Raw genomic sequence first — 15821 nt, 5'->3', positions numbered from 1 at the left:
AGAGTCACAGACAGAGAGACACAGACAGAGAGACACAGACAGAGAGACACAGACAGAGAGTCAGAAAGAGAGACACAGACAGAGTCAGAAAGAGAGACACAGACAGAGTCAGAAAGAGAGACACAGACAGAGTCAGAAAGAGAGACACAGACAGAGTCAGAAAGAGAGACACAGACAGAGTCAGAAAGAGAGACACAGACAGAGTCAGAAAGAGAGACACAGACAGAGAGTCAGACAGAGAGTCACATACAGAGAGACACAGACAGAGAGTCAGACATAGTCAGACAGAGAGACACAGACAGAGAGACACAGACAGAGAGTCAGACAGAGAGACACAGACCGAGTCAGACAGAGAGAGACAGACAGAGAGACACAGACAGAGAGTCAGACAGAGAGACAGACAGAGAGTCAGAAAGAGAGACACAGACAGAGAGTCAGAAAGAGAGACACAGACAGAGAGTCACAGACAGAGAGTCAGACATAGTCAGACAGAGAGTCACAGACAGAGAATCAGACAGAGAGACAGACAGAGAGACACAGACAGAGTCAGAGAGACACAGACAGAGAGTCAGACAGAGTCAGACAGAGTCACATAGAGAGAGACACAGACAGAGAGTCAGACAGAGAGACCTAGACAGAGTCAGACAGAGTCACATACAGAGAGACACAGACAGAGAGTCAGACATAGTCAGACAGAGAGACACAGACAGAGAGACACAGACCGAGTCAGACAGAGAGACACAGACAGAGAGTCAGACAGAGAGACACAGACAGAGAGTCAGACAGAGAGACACAGACAGAGAGTCAGACAGAGAGACACAGACAGAGAGTCAGACAGAGAGACACAGACAGAGAGTCAGACAGAGAGACACAGACAGAGAGTCAGACAGAGAGACACAGAGAGAGACACAGACAGAGAGACACAGACAGAGAGACACAGACAGAGAGTCAGACAGAGAGTCACATACAGAGAGACACAGACAGAGAGTCAGACATAGACAGAGAGTCACAGACAGAGAGACACAGACAGAGAGTCAGACAGAGTCAGACAGAGAGTCACATACAGAGAGACACAGACAGAGTCAGACATAGTCAGACAGAGAGTCACAGACAGAGAGACACAGACAGAGTCAGACAGAGAGACACAGACAGAGAGTCAGACAGAGAGACAGACAGAGAGTCAGACATAGTCAGACAGAGAGTCACAGACAGAGAGACACAGACAGAGAGTCAGACAGAGACACAGACAGAGAGTCAGACAGAGAGACACAGACAGAGAGTCAGACAGAGAGACACAGACAGAGAGTCAGACAGAGAGACACAGACAGAGTCACAGACAGAGTCACAGACAGAGAGTCACAGACAGAGAGACACAGACAGAGAGACAGACACAGACAGAGAGACAGAGAGACAGACAGAATCAGTACATTGTTTCTTTCTCTCAGACAAGTCACCAGAAAAGACAGCAAAGGAATTTGATGACTGACTACTACAGTTTAGAGCATGTGATGAGTGTGTGTGACTGAGTGTGTGTGTGTCACTGAGTTCAAGTGGAAAGGAATCCATGGAAAAACATGGTTGTTTATTGTTGACTAGTGTGAGTGTATCCTCAGTCGACCCCGCTCTACACTGTTCTAGTCATTCATTCCATCCAACTGGAGTTTATTAGCAGGAATTTCCCTGGACATACTGGCCTACAGGGCACTACTGGAGAATAGGAGGGGGGGGGGGGGGGAGCAGAGGAAATTGATGGTGCTTTTCCACTGAAACTTACCCCCACACTAGGGTGTCGTCAGTGTTTAATGTTAATGTACCTCTAGTGTTATTGTGCTTCCATCAGGAGTGTGACACTGAAGACTTGTGGTGAGCAGAATCAACAGTATGTGCATCATTCAGGACTGTTGCTTTGTCACACAGTGTTAAAGTCCACAATTGGCCATTGTTATGTAAATGAAAAGGACCCAGGGCCTTGCCTTGGCTCCAGGTTAGAGCAGGTCCACCGGAACACGGATGCAGAGAAACATTGATGCTGGCCTGTGTAGATGAAAATAGAAAAGTCAGAGCCTTTTGGGTTAAACACTGGGGTTAATCCTCAAATGTGGTATAATGAGCTTGGAAGACGAGAGGAAGCCTTGCATGAAGTCAAAAGTGATATATGCTGTTTAGTTTTCTACCTCCCCCCTGTGGTTAAACATTGTAACTGTTTTGAGTGTTTCACTACAGTGTGGTGGTGGTGGTGGTGATTAAGCATGAAACTAACAGACACAATAAAGCCACATATTAAAAAGCCATATATTAATAGACCCATGATACATTTACTATAACAAAATAGAAGTCCTGGACCTGTATTCATATGCTGAACTATAACATGTACCGTGTGTGCATGCTGTCTGAGAGATGTACATAAAGTGTAGTGTGTACAGTAGTGTAAAGAATTACATTGAAAACTCAGGGTGGTAATTTACACTCGTGCATTTAAGGTTAGCCTGTGTAAGGGATGAATTGTCAAATAGACTACCCTGAGTCATGGTTTGTGAGTCCTGACATAGCAGAGGTGTGCATTCCTGCACACACACACACACACACACACACACACACACAACCAGCCAACCTCCTATTTGTGAGGAAGAGTCTGGAATGTCCAGATTCTAATCTGTGATTTGGATCAGAATGACAAATGTCTGAGTCTGGCTCTGGTGAAAAAAGAACTAGACAGTAGAATGCAAACCTGCTGCTGAAAATGTGGCCCAGAAAGACAGACAGCCTCAAGGCAAAATTCAGAGGAGTTCAGTAAATTAAAAAAGACCCAAGTAACAGTTTTTAGTTCCATTTAGACAATGCGGAATGGCCACCGTCACATGGGGTTGCAGGGTAGCCTAGTGGGTAGAGCTGGACTAGTAACCGGAAGGTTGCAAGTTCAAACCCCCGAGCTGACAAGGTACAAATCTGTCATTCTGCCCCTGAACAGGCAATTAACCCACTGTTCCTAGGCAGTCATTGAAAATAAGAATTTGTTCTTAACTGACTTGCCTAGTTAAATAAAGGTAAAAATAAAAAAAAACGTTCATCTTGACCTGGAAAAAGCCCTATATCCATATACGAGTCAGTCTGCATATAAACATCACATACATTAATACAACTTCTCTAACATTCCATTGAAATATTCAGCTGTCAAATTCTATGTGGTAACTAGGGAAAGGTTTAGTAACCATACTTTATGAATGAAGACGATAAAACAACCATTCTGTTCTGCGGCCTCCCCATGAGACTTCTTTATAACGTTGTAACAAACTCCAATCTGTCCTGAGTGGGTTTCAGTCTGAGGCCTAGTTTTGTATTACAGGCCTTCGGTTCAGTTCTAGAAGCCCAAGGTCTGTTGTGTTCAATAGAGAGAAATGTTTTCATACTTAATGAAACAGGAAGGTACCTGAACATGTCCAATAAGAACACTGATTTACATTTTGTGTTGCAAAGTGTTATGCTATGGTGTTTCCCTACTGAACAGGACCCTGTTCAGATCAACTATAGGGTATTTTATCTGGCCCCTCTGCGCTGCACCACGATGGTACCAGCTACAACGTCATAGACAGTCCTGTTGTGTTGGAAGAAGAGGAGGATAATGAAGACGGGGAACAGGAAGGCAATGGAGAAGTTCTTGTTCAACGCCCGCACCGTGGAACTGGGAGGAGGGAGAAAAGATTGAAGTTAGGACTTGACAATATTAATTACATAGCAATAACCTAAACATGCAATACCAGGTTAAGATCAGTGGAAAAAGTAGAAAACAAGGGTTAAATCCCCATTTTCAAAGAATGCTTTTCTCCATTTCAGAGGTATGCTTCACATCTTCATAGCATACTACATAGCTACTGAACTTACAAGCACTCATGCTCCAGTGAGCATTTGTGTGGGTTTCATATTCAATGCTCACAGTCAAGTTATCATGGTCACACATTTGCATACGTAAATGCAGTCCTATTTTCATCTGTTTTTAACAGAACTAAACAAGATGTGTCACACGCAACCAGTGACTTACGCTGACAGGGTGACGTTAGATGCCGGTACCACCAGTACCCGGTTAGGTCGGACCAGGACTGAACTGTTACATGTCACGACCCGCAGACCAAGGAGGAACTTCCCTGGGGTGGCACCGCCCGCCCCCCAGATACAGATGATCTGTGAGGAGGAGGAAGGTCAGAGTGACAGTGGAAATATATCATGTCAAATATCAAATATTCTTCATAAAGATCAATGCTGATGCAATCCCCACATATCACCATGAGTCATTAACTGTGGTAGGACATGATTAATGTGTTTAGTACTAGCCTTAGCCTAGTACTAAACACATACTAGCCTTAACCTTCTCAGGTAGCTACACTGAGACTGCACGATTGTTCTCACTGGAAACTATAGCCTAATCTCAGACTGACAAAAGATCAATACTCAAATACCCACCTCATAGAAACAGACCAGCTCCATGTACCTCACAGATACTGTACCTCACAGAAATACCCACCTCAGAGAAACAGACCAGCTCCATGTACCTCACAGATACTGTACCTCACAGAAATACCCACCTCAGAGAAACAGACCAGCACCCTGTACCTCATAGATACTATACCTCATAGATACTGTACCTCATAGATACCGTACCTCATAGATACCGTACCTCATAGAAACAGACCAGCACCCTGTACACCAGAGATACTGTACCTCGTAGAAATACACACCTCATAGAATCAGACCAGCACCCTGTTCACCAGATACTGGCCTTTTTTGCCTTTACCTCCCTTCTCACCTCATTTGCTCACATTGTATATAGACTTGTTTATACTGTATGTTTGTTTTACTCCATGTGTAACTCTGTGTCGTTGTATCTGTCGAACTGCTTTGCTTTATCTTGGCCAGGTCGCAATTGTAAATGAGAACTTGTTCTCAACTTGCCTACCTGGTTAAATAAAGGTGTTCTCAACTAGCCTACCTGGTTAAATAAAGGTGTTCTCAACTTGCCGACCTGGTTAAATAAAGGTTAAATAAAATAAATAAATAAAGATACTGTACCTCACAGAAATACCCACCTCATAGAAACAGACCAGCACCCTGTACACCAGAGATACTGTATCTCATAGAAATACCCACCTCATAGAAACAGACCAGCACCCTGTACACCAGAGATACTGTATCTCATAGAAATACCCACCTCATAGAAACAGACCAGCACCCTGTACACCAGAGATACTGTATCTCATAGAAATACCCACCTCATAGAAACAGACCAGCACCCTGTACACCAGAGATACTGTATCTCATAGAAATACCCACCTCATAGAAACAGACCAGCACCCTGTACACCAGAGATACTGTATCTCATAGAAATACCCACCTCATAGAAACAGACCAGCACCCTGTACACCAGAGATACTGTATCTCATAGAAATACCCACCTCATAGAAACAGACCAGCACCCTGTACACCAGAGATACTGTATCTCATAGAAATACCCACCTCATAGAAACAGACCAGCACCCTGTACACCAGAGATACTGTATCTCATAGAAATACCCACCTCATAGAAACAGACCAGCACCCTGTACACCAGAGATACTGTATCTCATAGAAATACCCACCTCATAGAAACAGACCAGCACCCTGTACACCAGAGATACTGTATCTCATAGAAATACCCACCTCATAGAAACAGACCAGCACCCTGTACACCAGAGATACTGTATCTCATAGAAATACCCACCTCATAGAAACAGACCAGCACCCTGTACACCAGAGATACTGTATCTCATAGAAATACCCACCTCATAGAAACAGACCAGCACCCTGTACACCAGAGATACTGTATCTCATAGAAATACCCACCTCATAGAAACAGACCAGCACCCTGTACACCAGAGATACTGTATCTCATAGAAATACCCACCTCATAGAAACAGACCAGCACCCTGTACACCAGAGATACTGTATCTCATAGAAATACCCACCTCATAGAAACAGACCAGCACCCTGTACACCAGAGATACTGTATCTCATAGAAATACCCACCTCATAGAAACAGACCAGCACCCTGTACACCAGAGATACTGTATCTCATAGAAATACCCACCTCATAGAAACAGACCAGCACCCTGTACACCAGAGATACTGTATCTCATAGAAATACCCACCTCATAGAAACAGACCAGCTCCCTGTACCTCACAGATACTGTACCTCACAGATACTGTACCTCACAGAAATACCCACCTCATAGAAACAGACCAGCTCCCTGTACCTCACAGATACTGTACCTCACAGATACTGTACCTCACAGAAATACCCACCTCAGAGAAACAGACCAGCACCCTGTACACCAGAGATACTGTACCTCATAGGTACTGTACCTCACAGGTACATTACTGTGCAGCCGTATTCATTGATCTGGCCAAGGCTTTCGACTCTGTCAATCACCACATCCTCATCGGCAGACTCGACAGCCTTGGTTTCTCAAATGATTGCCTCGCCTGGTTCACCAACTACTTCTCTGATAGAGTTCAGTGTGTCAAATCGGAGGGTCTGCTGTCCGGACCTCTGGCAGTCTCTATGGGGGTGCCACAGGGTTCAATTCTTGGACCGACTCTCTTCTCTGTATACATCAATGAGGTCGCTCTTGCTGCTGGTGAGTCTCTGATCCACCTCTACACAGACGACACCATTCTGTATACTTCTGGCCCTTCTTTGGACACTGTGTTAACAACCCTACAGGCAAGTTTCAATGCCATACAACTCTCCTTCCGTGGCCTCCAATTGCTCTTAAATACAAGTAAAACTAAATGCATGCTCTTCAACCGATCGCTACCTGCACCTACCCGCCTGTCCAACATCACTACTCTGGACGGCTCTGACTTAGAATACGTGGACAACTACAAATACTTAGGTGTCTGGTTAGACTGTAAACTCTCCTTCCAGACCCATATCAAACATCTCCAATCCAAAGTTAAATCTAGAATTGGCTTCCTATTTCGCAACAAAGCATCCTTAACTCATGCTGCCAAACATACCCTTGTAAAACTGACCATCCTACCAATCCTCGACTTTGGCGATGTCATTTACAAAATAGCCTCCAATACCCTACTCAACAAATTGGATGAAACCCACCTCATAGAAACAGACCAGCACCCTGTACACCAGAGATACTGTACCTCACAGGTACTGTACCTCACAGATACTGTACCTCACAGATACTGTACCTCATAGAAATAGACCAGCTCCCTGTACCTCATAGATACTATACCTCATAGATACTGTACCTCATAGATACTGTACCTCATAGAAACAGACCAGCACCCTGTACACCAGAGATACTGTACCTCGTAGAAATACACACCTCATAGAATCAGACCAGCACCCTGTTCACCAGAGATACTGTACCTCATGGATACTGTACCTCATATAAATTCCCACCTCATAGAAACAGTCTAGCACCCTGTTGACCAGAGATACCGTACCTCATAGAAATACCCACCTCATAGAAACAGACTAGCACCCTGTTGACCAGATACTGTACCTCATAGAAATACCCACCTCATAGAAAAAGACCAGCACCCTGTAGACCTGAGATACCGTACCTCATAGACACTGTACCTCATAGATACTGTATCTCATAGAAACACACACCTCACAGAAACAGACCAGCACCCTGTAGACCTGAGATACTGTACCTCAGATACTGTACCTCATAGAAATACCCACCTTATAGAATCAGACCAGCACCCTGTTGACCAGATACTGTACCTCATGGATACTGTACCTCATAGAAATACCCACCTCATAGAAACAGTCTAGCACCCTGTTGACCAGAGATACTGTACTTCATAGAAATACCCACCTCATAGAAACAGACCAGCACCCTGTTGACCAGAGATACTGTACTTCATAGAAATACCCACCTCATAGAAACACCCACCTAATAGAAACAGACTAGCACCCTGTTGACCAGAGATACTGTACCTCATAGAAATACCCACCTCATAGAAACAGTCTAGCACCCTGTTGACCAGAGATACTGTACTTCATAGAAATACCCACCTCATAGAAACACCCACCTAATAGAAACAGACTAGCACCCTGTTGACCAGAGATACTGTACCTCATAGAAATACCCACCTCATAGAAAAAGACCAGCACCCTGTTGACACGAGATACTGTACCTCATAGAAATACCCACCTCATAGAAACACCCACCTCATAGAAACAGACTAGCACCCTGTAGACCAGAGATACCGTACCTCATAGAAATACCCACCTCATAGAAACAGACTAGCACCCTGTAGACCAGAGATACCGTACCTCATAGAAATACCCACCTCATAGAAACAGACTAGCACCCTGTTGACCAGATACTGTACCTCATAGAAATACCCACCTCATAGAAAAAGACCAGCACCCTGTAGACCTGAGATACCGTACCTCATAGACACTGTACCTCATAGATACTGTATCTCATAGAAACACACACCTCACAGAAACAGACCAGCACCCTGTAGACCTGAGATACTGTACCTCATAGATACTGTACCTCATAGAAATACCCACCTCATAGATAAAGACCAGCACCATGTACACCAGAGATACCGTACCTCATAGAAATACCCACCTCATAGAAACAGACCAGCACCCTGTAGACCAGAGCTACTGCCATCATCTTCTGCAGGTCCTCCATAGACGTGTTCTCATCTATCTCCTCAACTATGAAGTGGGTGATGAACTTAGTGATGTCCCTGTAGAGTAGAGTGGAATACAATAGAATAATCATGGCCTATGATGATGCTGAAAATAAATGTTAATTAATGTTATTTCCTTGTAATTTTTCTCCTCCTCCATGGGCATGGAAATGATAAAAGGCTACACTGATTGACTCACTTCATGCCACTAAGGTGCATAATCCACAGGATGATGGTTGCCTTGACACAAAATAAAATAAAGAAATCCACCGTCTCTGCTAGGAATCTGTGGAGGGGAGAAGGGATGGTGTATTCCCGACCTGAGGGGGAGAAGACAACTTCAGATATTGTACCCAGGTAGATTATGTTGAACTAATTTAGAGAGAATGTGAGCAGACCTACTTTAAACCCCTGACCAATCCATTTAACTTTGTTCAGCCAATTAAGTCAATGCATAGCTGACTTGCCATAGGTCAGGTGGTCTCGAGTGCTGACTTAAAATGTGTTCTATTCAGATCAACAAGGCCTCTGCAGATTGTAAAGATATGCATGAGTAGGTAGGTACACATCAGCTGTTTGCTCAAGAAGCTGCACATGTGATCCTGTACAAGCAACTAATTCTAGTAATGAACAAATAAAGGAACGGTGTCTTTGTTTGTTTGACCCGAGTAGGTCTAGATGTATTTGATTGAACTAGTTCGTTGCAACATGATGACACAAAAACAACCTGCTACGCCCAGCGTCAGTCAGTGAACGTAAACCTATAGAGCGATTGTCATCATAGAATTGCAGTGTACCTGCTTGAGGTGCGTTTCCGTTCTGTTGTTGCACTGGCCTTGCATCATGTGGCAGTGTCCCAGCTGTCATCTGCTGCCCTGTCTGAAACCCCGTAGTCGGGGGCGCAGGGAATGGAAAGGGGTACCCTATTCCCGGATAGTTGTACCCATATCGGGCATCTAAAGTTGGTTGTCCAGCGGGCCATGGAGTTCCAGTCGGTGCTTGATAGTTTCCAGCTACGGGAAAATTGCACGGGGGAAAAGGAAACGTAGTCAGAGTCATCCAGCTTTGCCAATTTGCATAGCCCCAGTAGTACTGCCACATCCATTCCTGTAACTTTGCGCAGTATTCAGTTGTGGCGTTGACATTTGTTTGCGCTTCTTGGCTCTCCTCGGAACGCGAAGTCGGCCCATTCTCTGTAGTACTGGCTGTGGCCATGGTTAAATCCCTTTTAGATCTCACTTAAATCCCTTAAAACGTCAAATGTCTTTCCCCAGCAGCTAATCTCCTGCTACAGTTACTCATCCTAGTTTACTCTGAGTTGGAAGGTTCCATGTTAGGTACAGAAAACAGGGATACCCGGAACAATGATTCCACAAATCTATCCAGTTTGCAAATGCATTAGATGTAAATTATATAAAATAGTTAATAATCGGGTTTTCATTCAACTTTACATTCAATCTAAATAAACATATAATCTTATTATTGGGTCATTACACCAATTACAATCCGATTACACCCCTAGAACAATAGTGGTTTTGACCATGTACTCTTGTTCATGTCAGGTTAAAGGGACAGTCACAAAGGATTTCAGTAACGTTCAAACCAAATATGACGTAGTATTATTTCGAGGAACTCACTTCAAATCTAGATTCCCAATTTATTCATTATTCGTGTCATTATGTCAGTGAGAATATTAATGAGTTATTAGGTTATATCAGTAGCCGTTGACTAGACCTCCATTTTGAGGTTATATCATTAGGCTATAAGTAGATATATTGCTTACTGTTTGGGGTTTTAGGCTGGGTTTCTGTATAGCAATTTGTGACATCGGCTGATATAAAAAAAAGCTAAATAAATACATTTGATTTGATTGATATACAGTACCAGTCAAAAGTTTGGACACATCAACTCATCCAAGGATTTTTCTTTATTTGTACTATTTTCTCCATTAGTGTTTGGGGTTTTAGGCTGGCTTTCTGTATAGCACTTCGTGATATCGGCTGATGTTTTTAAAAAACTATAAATAAAATCATTTTTTTAATTGATATACAGAATCTGGTTGAGAGAATTCCAAGAGTGTGCTAAGCTGTCATCAAAGCAAAGGGTGGCTACTTTGAAGAATCTCAAATATAAAATATGTTTGGATTCGTTTCACACTTTTTTTGTTTCTACATGATTCCATGTGTTATTTCATAGTTTTGATGTCTTCGCTATTATTCTACAATGTAAAAAATAGTAAAAATAAAGAAAAACCCTTGAATTAGTAGGTGTGTCCAAACTTTTGACTGGTACTGAACATATAATGTAACTTTTTCATGTCAAGTGAATAGGCCTAGTCCTATAATGTTATTGATTAACAACAAACTAGTATTCCCAGTTAGAGAGAACCAGTTTGAAGTCCTAAAACCTGGAAATGAGCTACATCTGCTGCTTTGTGCGCTATTGTTTTATTACATAAATGCTTCAAAATTCACACAAAGTGACATTAGCTGATGAAGATTATCTCATAGAACAAAATCTATAAGATCTCCTAAGCCTGTGTTTATTACAGACCTTATCTTCGATTTCTTACATTTCCCTATAGGCTTTGGCCAACGAGCCATAGCTGTTAGCCTCTGTTAGTGCCTACAAAAAGACGCCATTACTATTGCTCTCTAAATAGGCACTACACTGTACATGCAAGCATGGCAGACATGTACCACAAGGGAGCAGCAGTGTTTTTCATACATTTGGTAAAACTTTCGATTTTTAGAATTGAGCAGTTTTCCAACTGCTTTAGCTTCAGCCAAGCTCTTGACATATTTCCATCTTTAAAAGTTAACCCATACTGTAACTATCAGACCAAGATAATTTACCGTCGATACCTAGGCCTATATGTTCTGTAGTTTATGTTTTTCTAAGATACATAATAGCATGAGATATAGATGGAATTACACTACGTTCTAATGGCAATTAGGCTACCACTAGGTATTGGTATTGTTTTGGTATTTTGTAGGATCCCGATTAGCTGTTGCGAAATATGATATAATACAGAATATTAACCCATAAAGATCTAAGCCCAGGGATGGGGTGTTATACTATGCTATATGGAATTGTTTTAAGGTCATACCAAGGACAATTTAGCTATTTGATTTGGCATTTTAAGACCCCTTGAAGTATCCCAGAAATATATAGAAAAAATTTGGGCCTTACTGCTATTAGCCCATACAAATGTATTGAATAAGAGATTCACTACATGGAACAACAGATAGTCAGCCCCCCCTAAACATCAAAATTAACTTTGTTCTGAAGTGTCTGTCCCGTATCTGAGAGATATAAGAAAGATCAGGAAACATGTGTACTTTTTTGGGGCATATACAGTGCCTTGCGAAAGTATTCGGCCCCCTTGAACTTTGCGACCTTTTGCCACATTTCAGGCTTCAAACATAAAGATATAAAACTGTATTTTTTTGTGAAGAATCAACAACAAGTGGGACACAATCATGAAGTGGAACGACATTTATTGGATATTTCAAACTTTTTTAACAAATCAAAAACTGAAAAATTGGGCGTGCAAAATTATTCAGCCCCTTTACTTTCAGTGCAGCAAACTCTCTCCAGAAGTTCAGTGAGGATCTCTGAATGATCCAATGTTGACCTAAATGACTAATGATGATAAATACAATCCACCTGTGTGTAATCAAGTCTCCGTATAAATGCACCTGCACTGTGATAGTCTCAGAGGTCCGTTAAAAGCGCAGAGAGCATCATGAAGAACAAGGAACACACCAGGCAGGTCCGAGATACTGTTGTGAAGAAGTTTAAAGCCGGATTTGGATACAAAAAGATTTCCCAAGCTTTAAACATCCCAAGGAGCACTGTGCAAGCGATAATATTGAAATGGAAGGAGTATCAGACCACTGCAAATCTACCAAGACCTGGCCGTCCCTCTAAACTTTCAGCTCATACAAGGAGAAGACTGATCAGAGATGCAGCCAAGAGGCCCATGATCACTCTGGATGAACTGCAGAGATCTACAGCTGAGGTGGGAGACTCTGTCCATAGGACAACAATCAGTCGTATATTGCACAAATCTGGCCTTTATGGAAGAGTGGCAAGAAGAAAGCCATTTCTTAAAGATATCCATAAAAAGTGTCATTTAAAGTTTCCCACAAGCCACCTGGGAGACACACCAAACATGTGGAAGAAGGTGCTCTGGTCAGATGAAACCAAAATTGAACTTTTTGGCAACAATGCAAAATGTTATGTTTGGCGTAAAAGCAACACAGCTCATCACCCTGAACACACCATCCCCACTGTCAAACATGGTGGTGGCAGCATCATGGTTTGGGCCTGCAGGGACAGGGAAGATGGTTAAAATTGATGGGAAGATGGATGGAGCCAAATACAGGACCATTCTGGAAGAAAACCTGATGGAGTCTGCAAAAGACCTGAGACTGGGACGGAGATTTGTCTTCCAACAAGACAATGATCCAAAACATAAAGCAAAATCTACAATGGAATGGTTCAAAAATAAACATATCCAGGTGTTAGAATGGCCAAGTCAAAGTCCAGACCTGAATCCAATCGAGAATCTGTGGAAAGAACTGAAAACTGCTGTTCACAAATGCTCTCCATCCAACCTCACTGAGCTCGAGCTGTTTTGCAAGGAGGAATGGGAAAAAATGTCAGTCTCTCGATGTGCAAAACTGATAGAGACATACCCCAAGCAACTTACAGCTGTAATCACAGCAAAAGGTGGCGCTACAAAGTATTAACTTAAGGGGGATGAATAATTTTGCACGCCCAATTTTTCCGTTTTTGATTTGTTAAAAAAGTTTGAAATATCCAATAAATGTCGTTCCACTTCATGATTGTGTCCCACTTGTTTTTGATTCTTCACAAAAAAATACAGTTTTATATCTTTATGTTTGAAGCCTGAAATGTGGCAAAAGGTCGCAAAGTTCAAGGGGGCCAAATACTTTCGCAAGGCACTGTATTTAACCCCTAATTTTTGGAACTAAACAGTCTCCACATACCTTACTGCCTTTGGAAGTATTCAGACCCCTTGACTTTTTCCACATTTTGTTACGTTACAGCCTTACTCTAAAATTGATTAAATTTTTCCTCATCAATCTACACACAATACCCCATGATGACAAAGCAAAAACATTTTTTTATAATTTTTTGCTAATTTATTAAAAAGAAAACTTAAATATCACATTTACAGAAGTATTCAGACCCTTTACTCAATTCTTTGTTGAAGCACGTTTGGCAGCGATTACAGCATTGACTATTCTTGGGTATGAAGCTATAAGCTTGGCACACCTGTATTTGGGGAGTTTCTCCTATTCTTCTCTGCAGATCCTCTCAAGCTCTGTCAGGTTGGATGGGGAGAGTTGCTGCACAGCTATTTTCAGGTCTCTCCAGAGTCTCTTTGCCTTGATCTTGATTAGTCTCCCAGTCCCTGCTGATGAAAAACATCCCCACAGCATGATGCTGCCAGCACCATGCTTCACTGTAGGGATGGTGCCAGGTTTCCTCATGGTCTGAGAGTTTTTGGGTGCCTTATGGCAAACTCCAAGCGGGCTGTCATGTGCCTTTTACTGAGGAGTGGCTTCCCTCTGGCCACTCTACAATAAAGACCTGATTGAAAAGTTGTGCTAGTGTATTTTTACAGTATTTTTCTCTGTTTTCCTCTCTCTGTCTTATCTCACTCTCTTCCCCATCTCTCTCCCCCTCCCTCTCTCCCCCCGTCCCCCTTAACATCTCTCTCCCCATTCCCCCTTTAGCCTCTCTCTCCCCGTCCTCCCTTACCCTCTCTCTGTATCTCTCTCTCTCTTCTATCCAGGAGGGGTGTATTTGCTGACTGGACTGCACTGGGCTGGGTAGGCAGGTCTGGGGTTGTGAGTAAGGTCTGGCTGGCCTTAATGACTGTGCTGGCTGGCTGAATGGAGCCAGTCAGGCGGACAGAGATTGGACGACCATGAGGTTGACAACTACTGACAGACCTATAGGGTGACTGGTTCAAAAATAATCGGCCGCAAATAAAAGCCTAGTCCCGCTAATGCTGACTTCCATGGAACCCACCAACATGGGGGGATTACAGATTGGGTTGGGTTTAGTAGGTGTGTGTGTGTGTATGTGTTTGTGTGTGTGTGTGTGTCTCTCAATGTGTCGATGTGTGTCTAAGTGGGTATGCGACTGTTTGTGTGGTTGAATAGTCTAGCTTCAGCTGTATTTGTCACTGATGTTATCATACAGTAAACGGGGATACCTAGTCAGTTGCACAATTGAATACATTCAAACAAAATGTGCCTTCCACATTTAACCCAACCCCTCTGAATCAGTGAGCACTCACTACTACGACTGCAACTGTATGTAGCCTGTCATGTGTGTCTTACACACCTATGAAGCCCTTTAAAGGCAAAGTGGTTTACTGACCAGGCAGACATTATAGAGGCCCTGAGGGCCTAAGCTCTTTCCCTTTAATGTCACGATTCCTAGACAGGAGCAGGTTCTACAAGAATGTGCCTGTCAAAACATATCACTAGAGAGCAGGATGTGATTTCTAGACATTGAACCTGATACCTGTATGTGTGTGTGTGTGAGTCTGTATGTGCATGTGTTTGTACGTGTGTACGTCTGTCTGTCCGTTCCCCTGTGTGTATGCGCGTCCGTGTGTGTGTGTGTGTGTGTGTGTGTGTGTGTGTGTGTGTGTGTGTGTGTGTGTGTGTGTGTGTGTGTGTGTGTGTATGTATGTATGTATGTGTGTGTAAACTTTGTAGCTTGTTGTGTCAACATACGTAGGCTGTTCAGTGACCTGACAGACTGATGGGACAGACAGCATCATCTGTCCTGGTGTGACCTCGCTGCATCAACATCGTAAATGGCTGACAGGTGACCTTTTATCCCATATAAGGGGAGAGGAAGAATGCTATGGGTGCCAAATGGTTCCCATGATGTCCTTTACAAAATAAATTGTGCAACATATTCGGCAGGAAATAGGAGACAAAGGTTTGTGAAACATGGGTTTGATCCTGGACACATGAAAAGTGGGATGAATACAGAGGGAACTGGGCAACAGAAGACGAACAGCAGAGGGGCTAATGATCTTGGTGATGGGGAAAGGT

General features: G+C 42.9%; 1 protein-coding gene across 1 annotated transcript; it reads right to left on the bottom strand.

The window, feature by feature from the left end:
• Positions 1 to 1561: 1561 nt before the first annotated feature.
• Positions 1562 to 10030, bottom strand: LOC109907291 (protein FAM8A1). The gene is made up of 5 exons (XM_020505177.2): positions 9507 to 10030; positions 8909 to 9029; positions 8643 to 8766; positions 4037 to 4176; positions 1562 to 3679 (listed from the first exon to the last, which is right to left on the bottom strand). Exons 1-5 carry the CDS (start codon positions 9922 to 9924, stop codon positions 3535 to 3537), a joined length of 948 nt encoding a protein of 315 aa, XP_020360766.1. The 5' UTR covers positions 9925 to 10030; the 3' UTR covers positions 1562 to 3534.
• Positions 10031 to 15821: the final 5791 nt, after the last annotated feature.

This window comes from Oncorhynchus kisutch, linkage group LG17, assembly GCF_002021735.2.
Source record: "Oncorhynchus kisutch isolate 150728-3 linkage group LG17, Okis_V2, whole genome shotgun sequence".
Taxonomy (NCBI): domain Eukaryota; kingdom Metazoa; phylum Chordata; class Actinopteri; order Salmoniformes; family Salmonidae; genus Oncorhynchus; species Oncorhynchus kisutch.
The sequence above is the reverse complement of the archived record's forward strand: the minus strand, read 5'-3'. Positions and strand labels throughout refer to the sequence as shown.

What these genes read in the sequence shown, in the direction of transcription:
- LOC109907291 (XM_020505177.2), bottom strand. Translation starts at nt 9,924, where the DNA reads ATGGCCACAGCCAGTACTACAGAGAATGGGCCGACTTCGCGTTCCGAG. An exon ending in ATGCACCTTAGTGGCATGAA is followed by an intron (nt 8,767 to 8,908) that starts GTGAGTCAATCA and finishes TCTACTCTACAG; the next exon opens with GGACATCACTAAGTTCATCA. An exon ending in TCTAACGTCACCCTGTCAGC is followed by an intron (nt 3,680 to 4,036) that starts GTAAGTCACTGG and finishes CCCTCCTCCCAG; the next exon opens with TTCCACGGTGCGGGCGTTGA.